Here is an 18,344-nt window from a genome sequence, read left to right as displayed (position 1 = left end):
AATGTATGTATTGTGAACAGATTATTTCAAAATGAGAACTATCTGGGGATAGTTTTGGAGTGTCTGGTGAGTCCGTTTTTCCACCATAAATGCAGTTAGAATGTGTTGAGGTTTGCAACCACTTAAAGCTGTTCTTAATTTTCTTTGTCCTTTCTGCTTTAATGAACTTTCTCTCCAACTATCCTGACAAAGCTAAAAAAACATATTTTTTTTTCAAACTCCTTAACAGAACGGGTGCTGTGATAGCACAAATATTCAGTACTACTGAAAGGCAGCCAAGTAATATAAATATCCACTCCTTGCTGCCATCGTGTGGTCAATGAGTGAAACAATTACAGTAATAATCTACCGATATATATATATTATACTGTATATAAAATTAGTCAGGTCAAGTTGGCAAGCATACTTAATGCTCTTATCCCCCTATTTTCCCCATAACAACAACCTTGTGAGGTGGATTGGACTGAGAGAGAGAGAGAGTGTGACTGGCTCAAAGTCAAGCAGGCTTTCATATCTAAGGGAGGACCACATCTCACAGCCTCTTGATTTCTAGGCCAACACCTTCACCACTACACCAAATTGGTTCTGTTTCAGGTGACTGAAATAAAAACCTCCCAAATAATCACCCAGTGGTATGGAGGGAAAGGAATAAAAATAGCAGCATGTAAAGTAACTCAAACATTGAGGATTCCAACATGAAGCAGGTTGCTGGGCTACTATGATAGAGGTTAACGCTGTATGGATAGTAATGCAGCACTAGCCTGTTTGGGGAACAAGGTAAAATCACACTGTGAGAATGACAGTAAGATTTAGGACATCATGAAAGTAGAGTTTGACAAAGCAGCCATGGGGATATGTTTTATAATTCCGCCTATCATTCCCAGTGAAAATTCTGGCAGTGAAAAGACTGCATCAATAAACAGTTGATTCTCATTATTGGTGGTAGCTATGTTCTATAAAGCTGCCATGAACACAGAATTAACAAATACTGAACCATTGTTTTTAGAAGAAATACAGAATCCTTGTTTACAGTCCAAAAGCTGAAGACAGTGTGTTGACTCATTCAACCTCAATTGGGAACATCCACCTCAAGTGACTCAGATTTTGCATTGCTCTGCACATATCTGTGAAAGAGCTGTGAGTATTGATTGGGATTCGGGAGTTACAAATTCAGTGAGTATGTGAATTGGCAAAAAGAGAGAAAATATGATCATTATATCTGAAGACAACAGGAAAATGGGGGGGGGGGTTGTTACCAAAACCTTCAGAGGGCAGTACTCAGTATTCCAAGGGGGGGGGGGAATATAGTGTCCTACATTTCCATAGGGAAGAAAAAAAATCAATGGATTGAATATAAAATGAGGAAGGAATCATATTAGACAATAGTATATGCTAAAAGGAATTGTGTGTCTCAGTAGATCACAAATTGACCAAAAGCCAATTATGTAATTGTGTTGCAGAGAGAGAAAAAAATGCAATCTTACAGTGGCATCAACACCAACATTTGTTCCAGTTCTCTTCAATGCCTTGATTTTCTTCAAGTCTACTTCCTGGAGATTTGTGATATAAACTTAAGGGGAAATTGTTCAGAAGGCATATAAACAATCGGTTTAAATTACAAAGAAGTTTACTTCAGTTAGAGATCAAGAAAAAAAATCAGCTTTAGACAGAGATCTTTATTGTACAACAATTATTTTGATGTAATCTGCAGTTGCTTATTAATGTTATATTTGGCTTTGTAAAATGTAAAATACATTATGTTTACCAACATTGACATTTCAAATCATAGTTAGCACTGACATAAGCCTCTTTTTTTAATGATATTTTTGGTTTAAGTTGCCTAAACATTATTAAAAATGTCTAGTCAGTACTTCATTTATTGAATATATTACTATAATGACAAATTTCTTTTTTAAAGAAAACGTTCTAATCATAAGAGTTGCTTGTGAGGAAAGAGCCAACTTCCTTAGGAAATTAACTTCTCCTTTTTTTGCCGTAATGAAACACTGAATCCCCTCTGTTGGGGATAATGTTGTAGGTTCTTGCACTGGGGAGAGGGGTGGACTGGATTACCAGAAACGGTTCATTTCAACAGCAACATGTTAGGATTTTGTGATCTCTTGTCTTCATTTAAACAAATGTGAACCTTTTGGAGCATTACAAAAAAAAGCTCCTATAATTGAATTTGGGGATAAGGCACTAACTGAAAGCGAAGTAAATTATACTAGAAATTGTTTCTCATTTGTACAACAGCACTATTCGTTATTTACATTTAATTCTCTCTCTCTCTCCCTCCTCTCTGTGTTTGTATCTATATATATAAAAGCGAAAACCACTCATGTCGTAATCACAAAATCTCCAGAACCATAAAGCCTACAAACTTTAAATTTGGCACATATGTTCCTCTTGGCTTCTAGGTGCTCACTAAGAAAGGATTTTTCAAAATGACCATCAGATCATTAGTATTTCCTATATTATTATTAACACACTCTGATGCTAAGGAGTTCTACTCCCCCTCCCCACCTGAAAAGAAATCTGTTCCAAATGCAAAACACAAGCAGAGGAGAGGAGTTTCAGTTTTACTTTCACATCAGGAAACAGCTTTACTACAGAACAATTGAGCTAAGCCATGCCCAGCCTCCTTCCTGTCTCCTTCTTGCTCACAGAGCAAATATTGTTTGAGTTTCCAAACACCCCTCAACTCTCTCACATACTGACAGGATGCTAGCCAGATGAATACTGATGGATGCTGTGGGCTGGGACATTCTACTCCCTCTCCCCCTCTGTTCCAACTGCCAGTTGCATTATATTAACACACTGATGCTACAGAGTTACACATTCTACATTAAGTTTCAGGCTGTAAGTGTCAATTTAACAAGCCCGAGCATATAGTTCCATAGCGAAGCATGGGCGTCCAGCTAGTATTATATATCCTAACCATGTAAAGCTCTATCCACTGTTTCAAAATGGCCCAAGCAGTCCGGACAAAGGAAATTAAGAATAGCCTTGGATGGTGATAAACCTCAGTGCTTCCTAACTGCACTTATAGTTGAAAAACTCTCATCAGCAGATAACTGGGATAATTTTAAATCATTTTGGATGATGCTAATTTAAGATGAAAATGAATACTGAATCACACTCCAGAAACTTCTCATTTTAAAATATTCTCTTCACAGAACATAAAATCAGGAGGTTTTTTTTAATGGACAGTTGCAAAGATTGATTGTGCCATGTTCCAGTTTTAGAAAGGTCCTCACACAAAATCTGCCTTAATATGTGAAATGATCAGATGAATTTTATATTAGTGAATCAAGGCAGAACAATCTGTTTAGAATATAACCCCATGCTTTAAGAGTTTGGCATTTTCACACAGGCTTCCGGGCAAAAGGCAACAGGGAAAATATTTCACCGACACAGCAAAGAGTGAAAAGAAAATGGGTAATTAAGAATGGAGAGAAGATCCCAAAGGTCTTAGAGGCTTTGCAAGTGTACAGTTTCAGTGATTCCAAGATTTCTACCATAATAAATTTGTACAGTACTTCTGTTGCCTTTAAGCCAATACTTCCATTTGTAGAGGAAAGAAAGGTTTGGCTCTTACATGTCCCAGAATCCCCACCTTTCCCGTCAATCCAGTATACATTCATTGAACCTCCCTATCCAGTATTCACAATGGAAGGTGTTAACCACCTCTTCATCACAGATTCAGTTTTCTAACTTTTGAAATATTTTCTTTTTCCAAATAAAGGAGGAAAAGGAATATAAAAAACAAACGGCGGTGCAGAACAAGTTACCAGAAACGTATAGGTCACTGGGTCGTCCCCCCCGCTGCATTTACCTATGTTTGCATTAAAAATATATAAAATCCAGATAAGCTAAGTTTGACAGTTTAATATCAGAAAACATCTGATGAAGAGCAGAATGGGAGTAATCAACCATAGTGTCCTTTTGAACTGACTAGGGGATCTGGGGCTGGACAGCAGTCTTGTGCTGGTTTGACTCCTTTCTCCAAGGTTGGTCTCAATTGGCATTGAGAGATCCAGCCCACAGCTGCTCCTTTGCTATGCCACAGGGCATGGTACTCTTTACTCCTTTTTAGTATCTACATGAAGCCTCCGAGTAAGATCATCCATCACCATGGGTAGGAATGATACTCAACTTTATGAGGGTGAAGGTTTATTCTCTGAGCTTGTGGGTTGGCTTCTGAAAGTTTCATTACCAGGCTAAGTAACAGCTCCACTGAAGATGTTACCTAGCCTGGTAACAAAACATTCGGAAACCAACCCACAAGCTCGGAGAATGAACCTTCACCCTCATCCTACACCCAAGCTACAGATGTTCACCACTATTGCAACGCAACTTTATATCTCCATTTCCAAATGATGCTGTTGTTGCCCTCTTGCAGTGCTTGGAGGCTGTGGGGGTTTGGATGGGAGACAAGATTTAGCTGAACTCCAGCAAGACCGAATAGCTTTGGATACACGGAGCTTCTGACACTCCAATATCCTTAGCTCTGGATAAGGTAGAACTACCCCAGACAGACCCAGTCCACAATTTGGGGATTCTCTTGGACCTGTGACTACTGTTTGAAGAGCAGAAGGCAGTTGTGGCTAGGAGAGCCTTTGCACAACTTCGTGTTGTGCACCACTTGCGGCATTTCCTGGATCAAGAGACCCTGTGTTCAGTCATCCAAGTCCTAGTCATCTCACGCTTGGACTACTGCAATGCACTCTACGTGGGGCATCCTTGAAGAGCATTCGAGAGCTTGAACTGGTGTAGAGTGGGCTCCATTCAGAAAGAAAGACTAAAAAAAGTCATTAAAGGGCCAATCACCAAGTTTATTATTTCAATAAACAAATTCTCCCAAGTATCTTACTGCATTAAACAGTAAGAACAGATTGATGTTAGATGTATTAAATGACAAATCAGTCTTGCACTTTTCATCACCTCCTTCCAGATATTTTTGCATTTAGTTCCCTTCATTTTTGACAAATAAATGGTCATATTGTCTGGGAATCTGATTAAAAGGTTCAGCCTAAAATATTGACAGGTCTTTGGTTGGGTAACGCTGGTCAAAACTACATATATAAATAGAGTTTAAGCCAAGATTTGAAAACACCATGGTCTATTCCACTTTGCAGCTTGAAGAAGAAATAAACCAGGACTAATTTTCACTTTGTCCCCAAAACAGGATTGAAGAAACTCTGGTTTATTATTAAGCACTAACTGTAAAACCTTGGATTGTTAGATGAACTTGAAAATATGTTCAAGCCTGACACTTGTCAGTTCTATCCACATACACAAGCTATTGCTTATTGTTCCGTATGAAGTCTATATGCATGCTCTTCTCATTTACTTTTTCTAAAAAGAGAGATAACTGTACATCAGTTATAATTATCCCCCCCCCTTCCTCAATATATAGCAGGAAAGAGCTGTATGAAGGGATGATTAAGTTGACAGGAAATGCATGTGGCTCTTGGCCCAACTTTCAAAAGAGCTTTACTTGATAATCTATCACAGTTTCTGCAGGTAGGTAGTCAAGCAGATTTATCTACTAATGCTCAGAGCAGAAACAACATCATCAGTAAAAAGTACATACCATAGAGATAGGCATTGCACTCTACTATCTCTAAAAAACACATTTTAGATGAAATATCAACATAGGTTCAACTTATTTCAGGTACACATAGGAAATTAACTGCAATAGTCATGAATAATGGGAAGAACTAAGTAAAAAGGACAACAGCATGAGCAAATAACTTGATGGTAGCGCATACATTTTTCATTAATATTGTCAAACATCAACAGGACAATAACAAAGAAATGCAATATACTCCTTTCCCAGACTGGTATCCTCCAGGTACTTGGGATTACAACTCTTCTCAGAATACCTAGAAGTCAAGGATGAAGTATACTGCAGATTATCTGACAAGAACTTGGTTGAGAAAGGCATTATGGAACACATACCATTTTTCAATGCTGGCTGGATCTTGCTTTCCCTCACCAAATATCATTTGCATATAGTCAAAATTTCAAAGTACATATGAATAAATTACTTTATCATAGAATGTGTGCATCTATCTGTACATACTCTCTATATACATATACACACAAGGACAATTCGAATTTATTTATACAAAATATGGTCAACGGCCATCCAACGCTTTGTCACGTGCTATAACCGACTCATCAAATTTAATCATGAGTGTGGTCCCTTTGTGCCAATGGGCTGTGACTTTAGCAGGGAAGCCACTGCAAGTGAGCATGGCCTCCACAATGCCAGCAGTGAAGGAAGCACAGTTGAGGGTGCTGTTCTCCTTGGGAACTGAAATATAAGTATTGATAAGAGGCTCTTTCTCAATGATGTAGTAGGTCTTGTCATCATCGTTGGCTTGCTCAAGCTTGTCAGCTTCCTTCCCAAAGAGAGCCTTCCAAACCGTCACCTTGATGAAGAGCAGGATATTGATAACCTTGGTTTCACGTTTGCCATTTTTCTCTCGCATCACCAGCACATCCAGGATACGAGCTCCCACCTGCTGGCCTAGTTCAGAAAGTTTGTTCTGAAGCTCAGAAACAGAATAGACCCTGTTCTGGCAGTACTGTACAATCTCGGAAAACAGCAGAGAAAAGGCACTGAGGCTTACATCTGTCTTGGGTCGGGTGAGAGAACGTTCAAGGATAGCAGACTTCCCACGGGTAAAACGTGCATCCATAGTGCTACTGAGAAAAAAGTTATTGAGGCAATAAGCACACGGCTACAATATATGGTGTTGTTTAATTTAGAAACAGAGAAACATGTGGATAGGGGAGAGAAAAAATAACAATCGTTTTCAGACATTCAGCAATATCTATGGAAATATTTTCCTCCATCTTTGATACCAGAGATCACCATAGAAATTGATTAAAATTTATGATTGGGAGATTCAGAATGGGAAGCTAACATTATATACCTGCATTATGTAATATTTACAGATATGCAACAGTCATTCGTACATTTGTTTTATTATATATATATATGCAAGTGTGTGTATAAGTATATGCTATATGTATAAAGTTTAATTTAAATGATGTGGTTGTATTTATATTATATATACAGGTAGTCCTTGACTTACATTTGTTTCTTGACTGAAATTTCAATGGCAATGAAAAAAAGTGACTTATGACCGTTTTTCACACAACTGTTGCAGAATTCTCCAGACACATGATCAAAATTTGGGGTCTCATAATCACCATCTGTAAACTTCCCAGGCAGCTTCCAACAAGAACAGTCAATGGGGGAAGCCAAATTCACTTAACAACTGCATGATTCACTTAAGAACTAGTGATTCACTTAACAACTGTGGCAAAAAAAGGTTGTAAAATGGAGCAAAACTCACTAAAAGTAAGCAAAACTCATTTAACAACTGCTTAGCTTAGCCACAGAAATTTGGGCTCTACTGTGATGATAGGTTGAGAACTATTTTATTGCATATCCATATCTGTACTATATATGTATATGCATATGTATATATAAAAATAACCACATCATTTAAATTAAACGATAGTTAGATGATAGATAAGATAGATTGATAGATGATAGATAGATCGATACATAGGTATCGATATCTATCTATAGATATAGATAGATAAAAACAAATCTATGAATGACTGTTACTTATGATAAACATAGAACATTCTGATTCAGATGAAACTGAAAACAGCAACAGAACCTTATAAATTTCATTACATTATGTTGACTTTTCTGAATCTTCTAATTGGCCAAAGTGAAACCATTCTGGGTGACAGGACGATTTTACACGTTTTTGCTGTTAACAACATAATTATAAATCAGAAGCACAGGCTTACACAGCTACCCCCATTTCAGGGAGAATTTCCTTTAAACTACACGGGTGAAAACGTCCCCAAATTGTTTTGCTTAAGGATCATTAACGTGCCCCCCCCCCGCGCAACCTCAGATCACACAAGATTTGTTAGGGAGAAGCCCCGTCAGCCATATCCGATGTTCAAACTTACTTAATATAACATAAGCCAGGCAGAAATGCCAGACACCCAGCTGCCCCTGGAGTGAGACCTCCCTCCAAATTAGAGCACTGGGGCAACACGACCATGACAGGAAGGGGAGGGGGAGGGGTTACATCGTTTCTCTTGCAAACCAAACCCCCCTCCCCCCCCCACAACCCTCCATCTCTCACCCAAAGAACGAGATTAACCGTCGACTGCGGCTCCTTTTCCCTTCCGGCAGCCTGCGACTCCTTTCCGGCCACTGGCAGAAGGACCGGAAAGAACAAGCGCACAGCGGAAGCGCCTGGAACCCGAAGGCGTCGCTATGGCAACCGGGTCCGCGGCCCAGCCGGTTTCCCGTAGCGCTCCCCAAACTAGCCTGCAAAAACAATGGGCGGGCGCTAGATGGCGGTAAAGAGACGCGGAACTGTCTCGAGCAGAGAGGGGAATCACAAACTCGAAGCAACGGGAGGGAAACGGGGGGGTGTTGATCGGTGTAAAATATCAATACAGTAAACGAATATAAAACCATTTTATTTCATACAACAGCCGAATGCTGCAAAATGATATGCTCAGCACGTTACAATTTGTCATAATTGAAATGGCTGCTAGAGCAAATACTGGTGAGTTCAAAAGAGAGGTTTTATATGCATAGCATAAGGAGATAAATCCTGACTTGAACTGTGTAGTAAAATTACACAATTAATTTTGCTTTGCGCATTGGGAAATTCAAAACACCTCAGCAGTCACTTTCCCAATGGGAAACCATTTTATGAGAGTATCTATGACAGTGTCAAGTGCAGATGAGTTTATTGTCCCCAAATATTTTGAAATCCTTTTTTCATGTTTCTTAGATCTGTGGTTCTCTACTTTTTCCTTTCTCTTAATAACCTGCCTTCCTTTGAAACAAATCTACTTTATCTGGATTTACCAGACCATTCACCACATTTTACCCCATAAAGCTGCCATTTCCTTCCTTGCTAGCTCTCACTCAATGAAGGGACTGAGTGAACAGCTAAAAAGTCCCAGTATGGAAGTGTTTGTGTTTGTTTGTATGGTATCTAAACTACAGGAGGAACGTCTTGGAGTTTTGCAACACAGAAGCATTGTCATCCTCTTAAAACAAAACACTGATTGTCTTTGGGGAAGTAGCTGGATCTCATTTTGGAAGAAATTTCTGGAGCCCTGAAATACCAGAGGAGTAGAACACATGGAAGACCAGATGAAAGGTAGGAACAAGACTACTACTGATGAGATGAGATGGGATAGATAAGATAACCTTTATTGTCACTTTTTTCTGTGAACACAACAATGGCATACACACACATACATATAATACACACACACACACACACACACACACACACACACACTAATTGCAGACCATTTAGAATACATAATAATTATGAAAGCTATCTTTTTCTATGGCAACTTGATCCTGTTTGTGGTATTGGATTAAACTCTTCAATCAGAGCTACAGCTTTTAAATATGAGACAGATCTCAAAGAAGAACATAATGATTATGGGAATCTCTCAGCAACAAGACTGCCTCACAAGGCCAACACACATGCTTTGTCTACATAAAATTCCTATGTATCATCCCCAATTAAGACCTGAGGCAGTTCAAAATCATCTTTAACTTTTCCAGTTTTGAAAAAAAGTGTCTTTTTGCATGATGTAATTGTGCCATAAGTATGATCTGGCACATATTACTGACCACATTTGTTTTTGTGGTCAAGGTTAGGGAACCGCTTATCTACCACTAGCCACTTCAGGCCACTCTGACATTCTATAACACTTTTCAGACCTTATGTGGTTTCCTGAAAACACACACAGATTGACATAAACCTGGACAGAGCAGTGGTTTTCTACTTCTGTCACCAATGACTGCATTACAAATTTTCTCTTCTACTGAAGTTCAAACTTGATTTAGCATTTTTATCCACCTATCGAGTCCTTCCCAAGGACCTGGGATAGGCAGATGTGGATGTTTGATAGTGTTAGAGGAATCGTCGCAGAATGTAAGCTGTTCCAAGTAAAGCTGTCTTTTGCAATTGATTGATGGTGAATTTGTCAGTGCCGATGGTGTTCAAATGGTGCTTCAATTGTTGAGGGGGTTGCACCTGAGGTGCCTATTACTATTGCTTTCTTTTACCATAGTTGTTCTATTTCTATTTGCAGGTCTTTGTATTTTGTTATCTTTTCCATTTCTTTCTCTTTTATTCTGCTATTTCCAGGTACTGACACATTCACTATCCAGGTTTTTTGTCTTTCTTATCTTAATTGTTAAGTCTGGCATGTTATATGGCAGGTACTTGTCTGTTTGAATGTTCCATGTCCCAGAATGTTTTATTATTATTTTATTTCTTCTGAGGACTTGCACAAGAGCAGGGAAACACTCCTGGGGGAAGTATTGGGAACCAATAAAGGAGAATATTTGTAGCTCAGGGTTGAAATGAGGAGTCCTTAGTGTTCTTTGAGCTTGCTTGTTTTCTTGCAAACATTTTATTATTTAAACTAGGTAACATCATCAGTGCTACTGACATCACTAGTGTCTGCATTTCCCATAGCTGTTTTACAGCACAACAAAATTACTTATATTCTAGACTGGATGGGAGACAACAGGTGCCATCCCACACCATTCTGGCTGTGGTAGCACCATGAGCCACCATGACAATTGTGAATCTGAAACTCTTCACTAGCACAGAACTAGATTCCTTGAACTTGTAGCACTAGTCAGGAGTAGAACTAACATGATTATTTGCTCACTTCTGTTTCTCTTTGTGCTCCCATCTATACCTTGGACCTTTTGGTCTTGGACCCTTATCAAGAGTGATGCCAACCAGAACTTCACCCACATCACCATACATCCTTCCTCCATGCCTATAATCTGTCAGCTAGGCTACTCATCAAAACAATGGTGGTGCAATAAAGGGGTAAAAAGGACCTATCTTAGTGCCAAGTTTTGTGAGTAGTAATAGTAGTTAAGGTATAGTAGTTAAGAAACTAGGCTAAAAAGTGGGAGATCATGAATTCTACTCCTACTTTGGGCACGATGCTAGATTGACCTTGGCCTAGTCTCTCTCTCACTCCCCAAGAAAGAGGCAATGGCAAAAGAGGCATTTCTGAAATCTTGCTAAGAAAACTTCAGGGAGTTCTCTAAGTGGTCACCAGAGTCATCACTGACTCAACCCCCCCCCCCCAACAATAATCTACTGCCAAAGAGGAGAGAATGTGGGAAGGAGGGGGGGACAAGACATAAAGACATCCAAATATCTGGGAAAATAGGAAAGGCATGAAGCGAGAACAGTCCCTAGTTTGGACTGAGGATCAAGCTGACCCTGTTATCAGTCCACTTCCTATGGAATCTTTAAAGTCATCTTCAGGAATATCCAGGGCTACAGTAGATCTTTGCAGTGCATTGTATACGTATACATCAGGGAATTCTTTGCACACAGGGGGAACAATATTGTGCTCAAAATACAGAATTCCAAAAAACAGTTGTACACTGCCATTGCATCATACTCTTTAGAACAGAATGGTGGCAGACAAGAGTAAGAGAGAGACTCAAATTAATGTCAAATCTGGTGTGAGTTAAGAAACCAGGATTGAAAGTAGGAGACTGTGAGTTCTACTCCTTTCTTGGGCCTGAGACAGCCATTAAGCTGCTCTCTTTGACTTACCCGTTACTTTCCCCGACTTCACCTCCAACATAATATGTGGCTGAAGCCTTTTTACACATATATACACATATCCCTCAAGGAATATTTCTTCCTCCTCTGAGTTGGGCTAGTTTTTCATGCATAAGGCAAGAACTACAACATAGTGTCCTGGTTTCTAGACCCACACCTTAACCTCTATGCCAGGGGTGTCAAACTCACATTGTCACAGCAGCATCATGTGGCGTATCAGGAGTTTTTTCCCCTTCGCTAAACCGGGTGTGGGCGTGGCCAGCACGTGGCCTGAGGACTGGGAGTTTGACAGCCCTGCTCTACACCAAACTACACCAAGCTTATCTTATATAGCAACTTATGCAGTCATGAGGGTTTTAAAAAAAGAAGAGCAATACTTAACAATGTTTCTTTCTCTAGTCTTTGGAAGCAACCTTGACGATTCTGAAAGAAATTATCAGAATGTTGTTCCTCCAAACAGAACAAGAGCAATGAAAGCAAAGTCAGGTATGAAATTTTTAAAAACACAAAAGCATCTAGGGATTGAAATTTAAAATCATGGGGTTTTTTTGCTAGTTTGGGAAAGATTAAAAAGTCTCAATGGGCAGAGGGGGAAATACTTATGATTTCAATTATCCCCCCACATGCCCTATTCATGCCTATTTAAACAATTGCTATAATATTAATAGTGCTACCAGAAGAATGAGATGATGATCTTATGAATACTTGATTGTGAAATTGTTGGCAGTCTTCTAGTTTTGTTTTGTTTTTAATTTTATCCCGAAGCATTTTGGAATCTAGGTGGCTCTGTGGAATAAATTGTAAACCAGAACTCCTGGTTGCCTTTTTCAACCCCTGTGTCCTCCCAGAAGAGCAAGTTTAAAAAGTATAAAAGTTGATGACATTTGACCCAAGATAACATTATTTTGACCCATTATTTTGTCCTCTTCTCAGGGGTGGGGGTTTTGCTCTTTTCAATATTCTCACTTTGTACATATGCCTCCATCTGCTTATATACCTTTGCTCTGCTTTCAACTACCAGCTATCTCAAAATATACTAATCAGTTTGCCTTCTATTGGTTATTTACAGGGGAGCCTTCATTTGTGCGGATTGCCAGTCATAAGAGTTGCATCTCTTCGAGAACATCTAAGATCATTCTTTACATCTTGGTGTGTGTATCCCTGTTGATGGCAACAGCTGCTTTTCTGCTCGCTTTTTTGAAATGTATGTTCAACATTTCAACTGCTTCCTCATCTGATGTGCTGATTCATGCTAGTTGTCATTATCAAACTATGCTACGAGATAACTCATTTATGGGCAATAAAAAGTCATTTAAAAATACAGCTATAATGAAATAGTTTCCCACAAAACATGATGTTCACTATCCTACTTTCATTTCCTTCTAATCAGCCAACTTTGTAGGTGACTCATGCTATTGCATTTCTCTTGTATGGTTGATGATTGGTTCATTCAGTCATCCAGATGCACAGATAGAGGAGAATTATGTGCTCTCAGCAATCCCAGAATGATTCCTACATAAAGCAGAAAGTGGGGATCTCCTGGTGAGAAAAGTTCTCAGTGTTACTCTGAAAATGATAAAATCTCTGGCCCTGTAGAAATGGAGAATGTCTTCAGAAATATACATGCCTCAGCTATCCAGAGATTGGAAAAATTATACTTACTGGTTTACCATGTTAAAGCTGTAATAAGTGGAGGGGTTGGAGGAAAGTCATAGAAACAGAAAATCAATGGCAGAAAAAGACCCAATGCTCCATTGACTCTGCCCTTTGAGGTTCTTTTGTTGTTGTTGTTTTTAATTTATTTTTATAAGTCCCAGGAAGCAGATGTTTTGTATTTGTACTTATATAGTTGGTATAGTAGTATGGAAGTACAGAATCCTTGCAATACCTTCTTACTTACTGGCTCTCTGTGTCCTGCAGTTCTCCCTCAGTGTCCAAAAGGCTGGCTGAAGTTCCAGACAAATTGCTATTACTTGTCTGCTGATCAACAACCTTGGGAGAAAGCAATGAGTAACTGCCAAAGCCTCAATGCTCACCTGGTAGTGATTGATGATAAAAATGACATAGATAAACAGGTGAGCCATTCCTTATGAGACAGGTTGTCTTGCACTCTAAAGTTTTTTCCTGCAACTATTCCTCATTCATCCCTATTCTTACAAGGGGTAAGGCTCAATACAGTACAAACATTTGCGATTGCCTACAGTTCAAATTTTCTTCTGCCATCTGTTTCCTAAAGATTAAGTGTGTGAAATAAATCTTAACATTTTAAGAGGAGAGTATATCTCCTGAACATTCTCTGTTTCATTAAAGATTTGAAACCTTAACAAAAAGAAGCCCCACTCTCTCCCTCTCCCCCCTCCCTCCCTCTCTTTTTGGTATAAAAAACACAAGCATTTTAGCTGACATGTACACAGACTTAAGAGACATTCCAGATGGAAGCTGCATTATTCCAGTGCATACTAAAAAAAATTATATTGGCATAACAATTACCTGTCTGATTGTTATTGCAAATTTATCCTCTGAACCTTCTGTTCTAGCTTGCTGCTAAATGGTGGTGTCCTGATTTATATTGTGAGAAGGACAAAAGTTAGTGCAGAGTTCCCTCTCTCTTCTTTGCACTAACACTCTCCCCCTCCCCCAATCACTGCTCTTCAGCTGCTATTCAGGATGGTCTAAATTACTAAGCTGAGTATTGGCTTGGAGACCTAGTGGGTACAAAGGAGAGTTGACTGTGAAATAAAACTGACTCCCCACCGCCTCAAGTAGAATGCCCCTGGACCTGTTACACTTGCCAAACTATCACAAAATGGCCAATAGATGCCAAACCAATTGCATCCCTAGGGGTTTCTTGACAGTGACATTGAACTGAATGTGAGATAGCTGATTGTAAAACTCCCAAGCCTATTGCTTGGGAGTTGCTTTAACACCAAAACAGATAAGGACAATTTCAAAGCACCCCAGATATGAGTTCAGGAGGAAAAAGAATTTGGCCACAGCATGTTCGAATTATACTTGAGTGTAACTGGGAAAAGATACGAAGATAATTGACCCCACTGTTAATCCCAGTCTGTCCTTTGAGGTATCTGTTGAAACTTGCTGCTGGATGGTGTTCTGGAAATCTTTGAATTTTCCTTTCAGTATAAATAATTGAGATTCATTCATTCACATCTCAGTCAGAGGTGGTATTCAGCAGGTTCTGACCAGTTCTGGCGAACCGGTAGCAGAAATTTTGAGTGGTTCGGAGAACCGGTAAATACTACTGGCCCCGCCCCCATCTATTCTCTACCTCTCGAGTCCCAGCTGATCGGGAGGAAATGGGGATTTTGCAGTAACCTTCCCCTGGAGTGGGGTGGGAATGGAGATTTTACAGTATCCTTCCCCTGCCATGCCCACCAAGCCATGCCCACCAAGCCATGTCACGCCCACCAAGTCACGCCCGCAGAACCAGTAGTAAAATATTTTGAATCCCACCACTGATCTCAGTGTATGTATTTTTAAAAAAAGAATGTTCAGGTGCAGCTTTTACTAATGTCTTGGATTGTTTTAAGAGAAGTGAAATTCAATAAAAGTACTGTAAATCTGCTGCAATCCTAGTTTGGGTGAATGCCACCAGTATCCTTAACCCCGATTCAGTGAATTGGGTCTCAGTCATAGCTCCAGACATTAATATAATCCCTTTTTATTTAATTGCCCCCCAGGAATTTCTAGACCATCTAAAAAATTCTAGCTATTGGATTGGCCTCAGGAGGTACCCTAAAGACAAGTGGATGTGGATAAATGGCAAATCCTTTTCAGAGACGTAAGTAAAAGTTACTGATGATGGCTCTTCCTCTAATTGCTCATTTCATGGAAAGTCTTTTAGGAGAGAAAAGGAGAGAAGGAACCTCTAGGAAAGTAGCCACATCTGGATGGGATTGAAATAGATCTTTGAAAACATTTAAAGATATTTTCTGATTATTGTGACACCTTTATATCATGAGTATGTAGAGTAGTTCAAAACCTCTTATTTACAAGGACAAACTGTCACTTGCCATGTTCATTTAATCTGCTCAAAAGAAAGGAGATTGCTTCATGGAGATCTGTCCATGGAGGAGTCTATTGTAGGCTGCTGATCAAGGTTTCCCTTCTTCCATTATAGAAAGTCTGGATAGGAGAGGAAAAATTACAGCTATGAGCAACACTGAGGAGGAAATGTATCTCTTAGTGGCATCTCTTCCATAAAAGTCAAGATTACATTCCTAACTAGAGATGCTACCAAGAAAAGTTAACAACCATATTTACCTAACTATTGAGTAAAATCCTTAATGAAAGAATATCCTAATTCATCTAACATGAGGACTTGCCTATTGGTAGGTTCACTGACACATAGAGCTGAGTGAGGAAAGGTTGATGGGCAATCTGGCATTCTATTCATGGCTGCCTTCCCAGGTTGAGTGGTGGGTGGTATACTGGGAAGAAGGTGCCGGGGGGAAAATTGGCAAACAGCCAGCTAGATACTCCAGTCGGGACAGATCTTTGTAGAAAGATCAGACACTTTTTTCCATTTTATTCCAAATCTCAGATGTTATTTTGTAACTGCCTTCAAACACAGTTGCATAGTTAACCTTTCCACAGTGGATTGCAAAGTGCTGTTGGAGTTTTCACAATTGCTATCCCTGTTAGAAAAAAATTGCCTGAGTGTTGGATTGTGGCTTTGTCACGTTTTTCCAGCTGCTATAGGTTTTACATTTTTGTATATGTTTTTAGTATTTTTAATATTATGTACTACCCAGAGTCAACATGCGTGAGATGTACAACCATGTAAATCCTCTGAATAAATAAATATAGTTTGGTTCCTCTCAACATCTTTACTTAATTCTTCTTCCTGCCTGGAGAGATTGGTGAGGGAGGAAAATGAATGAAATAAAAAACAAATGAAACTATTGTATATACTGAGATATTGCAGAGACTAAATAGTGATATTTAACTATCATTCAAATTATCACTTTAATTTTGGTTCCAATAGATTGTAAGAAAAAGCTTTATCCTAACAGTGCTAAAGAACCTTAGGTAGAAAGTCATTCTGAATTTATTTATTCTTAACTGACACTGTAGGAAAGATCTTCATTTTCTAATAATTAACGCTTGTCATTCTTTCTTAACAGGACTCAATCCATTGAAAATAATGAAAAAGAAAACTGTATATATAATTTCTGGAAAGATTCTAAAAGTAGGAAAAAGAAAACTGCTTGTACAGAATATTTTTCTTATATCTGTGAAAAAGAACAACTATAAAAATATGCAGTTTTATAAAGTTTACATTTTCTTCTTTGAAAAATCATGTACTTCATTGTTCAATGGGTTTTATATAATTTCTTATGGAGTTACAATTTTTCAAATGCTGCAATAATCAGAGTAAGACATTCCAATTAGAAGATGCTGCTGCCTAACAAATACAATTTCCCTTTTCTTGGTTTTTTTTTTATTATTATATTGAAACAAGGCAAGGGTAAAAATATGATAAGGTGGAACATATTTAAAAATTTTTAAAGCAGTATTGTAATTTTAAACAAGAAGAAACATCATATTCAATGATGATATCCAATCATTCTAACTTGAAAAACACTTGCATAGATAAAGTTGATACGTGACTTAAAATGTTAATGTAGCCAACAAGGAATTTTTAATAAAACTATCTGTAACTCTAGAGGTTTTCAAGTGTTTTTTTTTTATATACATATATATAATTTTTTTAGCAACTGGTTAACCATAATAAAGTTATTTATTATAGAAGATCCCCTAGAAACAGGAACCATATTATTATGGGAAATAGAAGAATTTGGCAAGGTAGCAGGGCTCAAAATAAATAAAGATAAAACTAAAATATTAACTAAGAATCTTACTAGCAGGCAAAATGAGGAATTGGAAGAGAAATTGGGGATCCAAACTGCTAAGAAAGTGAAATATTTGGGAATTTGGTTAACGGCAAAATGCTTGTCAATAAAAGAGGACAATTATAACAAAGAGCCTGAGTGGCGCAGCAGACTAATGCTACTGTTAAGGGTAGCATTTAGCTTCCAGCTGCCTGCAAGTACTGCGAGTTCAATTCTCACCAGGCTCAAGGTTGACTCAGCCTTCCATCCTTTCTGAGGTAGGTCAAATGAGGACCCGGTTTGTGGGGGCAATAAGCTGACTTTGTATAAAATATACAAAAGTATGAAGGCTATTGCTTAGCGCATTGTAAGCCGCCCTGAGTCTCCGGAGAAGGGCGGCAAATAAATAAATAAATAAATTCAACAACTATAAAAAGATTTGGATGAATGGGCGAAATTACAAATTTCTTTTAATTGGCAGAATTGCTACAATAAAAATGAATATATTACCTAAATTTTTGTATCTCTTCCAAACGGTACCAATAAAATTAGGGAAATTTTTTTTGAACAGTTAAATAAAATAATAACAAAATTTATTTGGTTGGGGAAAAAAGCCCGAATAAAACTCAAGATTCTACAAGATTCCAGAAATAAAGGGGGTTTTGGCCTCCCAGATTGGGAACTTTATTATCATGTAGCAACCGTGACGTGGCTTAAAGATTGGATTCAATTGAACAATAAAAGGGTGTTAATATTAGAGGGCCACAGTCTCCAACTTGGCTGGTATGCATTCCTCTGGGAG

The 18,344-nt window shown here is 38.5% G+C and overlaps 2 protein-coding genes across 4 annotated transcripts; one reads left to right on the top strand and one right to left on the bottom strand.

The window, feature by feature from the left end:
* Positions 1-4,814: 4,814 nt before the first annotated feature.
* TRAPPC5 (trafficking protein particle complex subunit 5) lies at positions 4,815-8,248 on the bottom strand. 3 transcript variants are annotated; one of them, XM_034407439.3, is made up of 2 exons: positions 8,011-8,248; positions 4,815-6,717 (listed from the first exon to the last, which is right to left on the bottom strand). In XM_034407439.3, exons 1-2 carry the CDS (start codon positions 8,103-8,105, stop codon positions 6,144-6,146), a joined length of 669 nt encoding a protein of 222 aa, XP_034263330.1. In that variant the 5' UTR covers positions 8,106-8,248; the 3' UTR covers positions 4,815-6,143. The 3 variants fall into 3 exon arrangements, with proteins under 3 accessions (XP_034263330.1, XP_034263337.1, XP_034263341.1); XM_034407446.3 differs by having other exon boundaries at positions 8,190-8,248; XM_034407450.2 differs by having other exon boundaries at positions 4,815-6,714; positions 8,190-8,248.
* Positions 8,249-8,255: 7 nt separating this feature from the next.
* Positions 8,256-17,376, top strand: LOC117659403 (perlucin-like protein). Its single transcript, XM_034407461.3, has 7 exons — positions 8,256-8,621; positions 9,071-9,227; positions 12,090-12,176; positions 12,760-12,894; positions 13,611-13,765; positions 15,389-15,489; positions 16,835-17,376. Exons 2-7 carry the CDS (start codon positions 9,209-9,211, stop codon positions 16,962-16,964), a joined length of 627 nt encoding a protein of 208 aa, XP_034263352.1. The 5' UTR covers positions 8,256-8,621; positions 9,071-9,208; the 3' UTR covers positions 16,965-17,376.
* The last annotated feature ends 968 nt before the right edge of the window (positions 17,377-18,344 follow it).

Source organism: Pantherophis guttatus, chromosome 2, assembly GCF_059756535.1.
Source record: "Pantherophis guttatus breed Tessera chromosome 2, ASM5975653v1, whole genome shotgun sequence".
NCBI lineage: Eukaryota > Metazoa > Chordata > Lepidosauria > Squamata > Colubridae > Pantherophis > Pantherophis guttatus.
Note: the sequence above shows the minus strand (reverse complement) of the source record. Positions and strands in the feature narration are given on the sequence as shown.

Coding starts and splice junctions, on each gene's coding strand:
- TRAPPC5 (XM_034407439.3), bottom strand. CDS start 8,105: ATGGTCGTGTTGCCCCAGTGCTCTAATTTGGAGGGAGGTCTCACTCCA. Junction 6,718..8,010: donor CCTGGCTTATGTTATATTAA/GTAAGTTTGAAC, acceptor CTTTTTTCTCAG/TAGCACTATGGATGCACGTT.
- LOC117659403 (XM_034407461.3), top strand. Junction 12,177..12,759: donor AGCAATGAAAGCAAAGTCAG/GTATGAAATTTT, acceptor GGTTATTTACAG/GGGAGCCTTCATTTGTGCGG. Junction 12,895..13,610: donor TCTGCTCGCTTTTTTGAAAT/GTATGTTCAACA, acceptor TGTGTCCTGCAG/TTCTCCCTCAGTGTCCAAAA.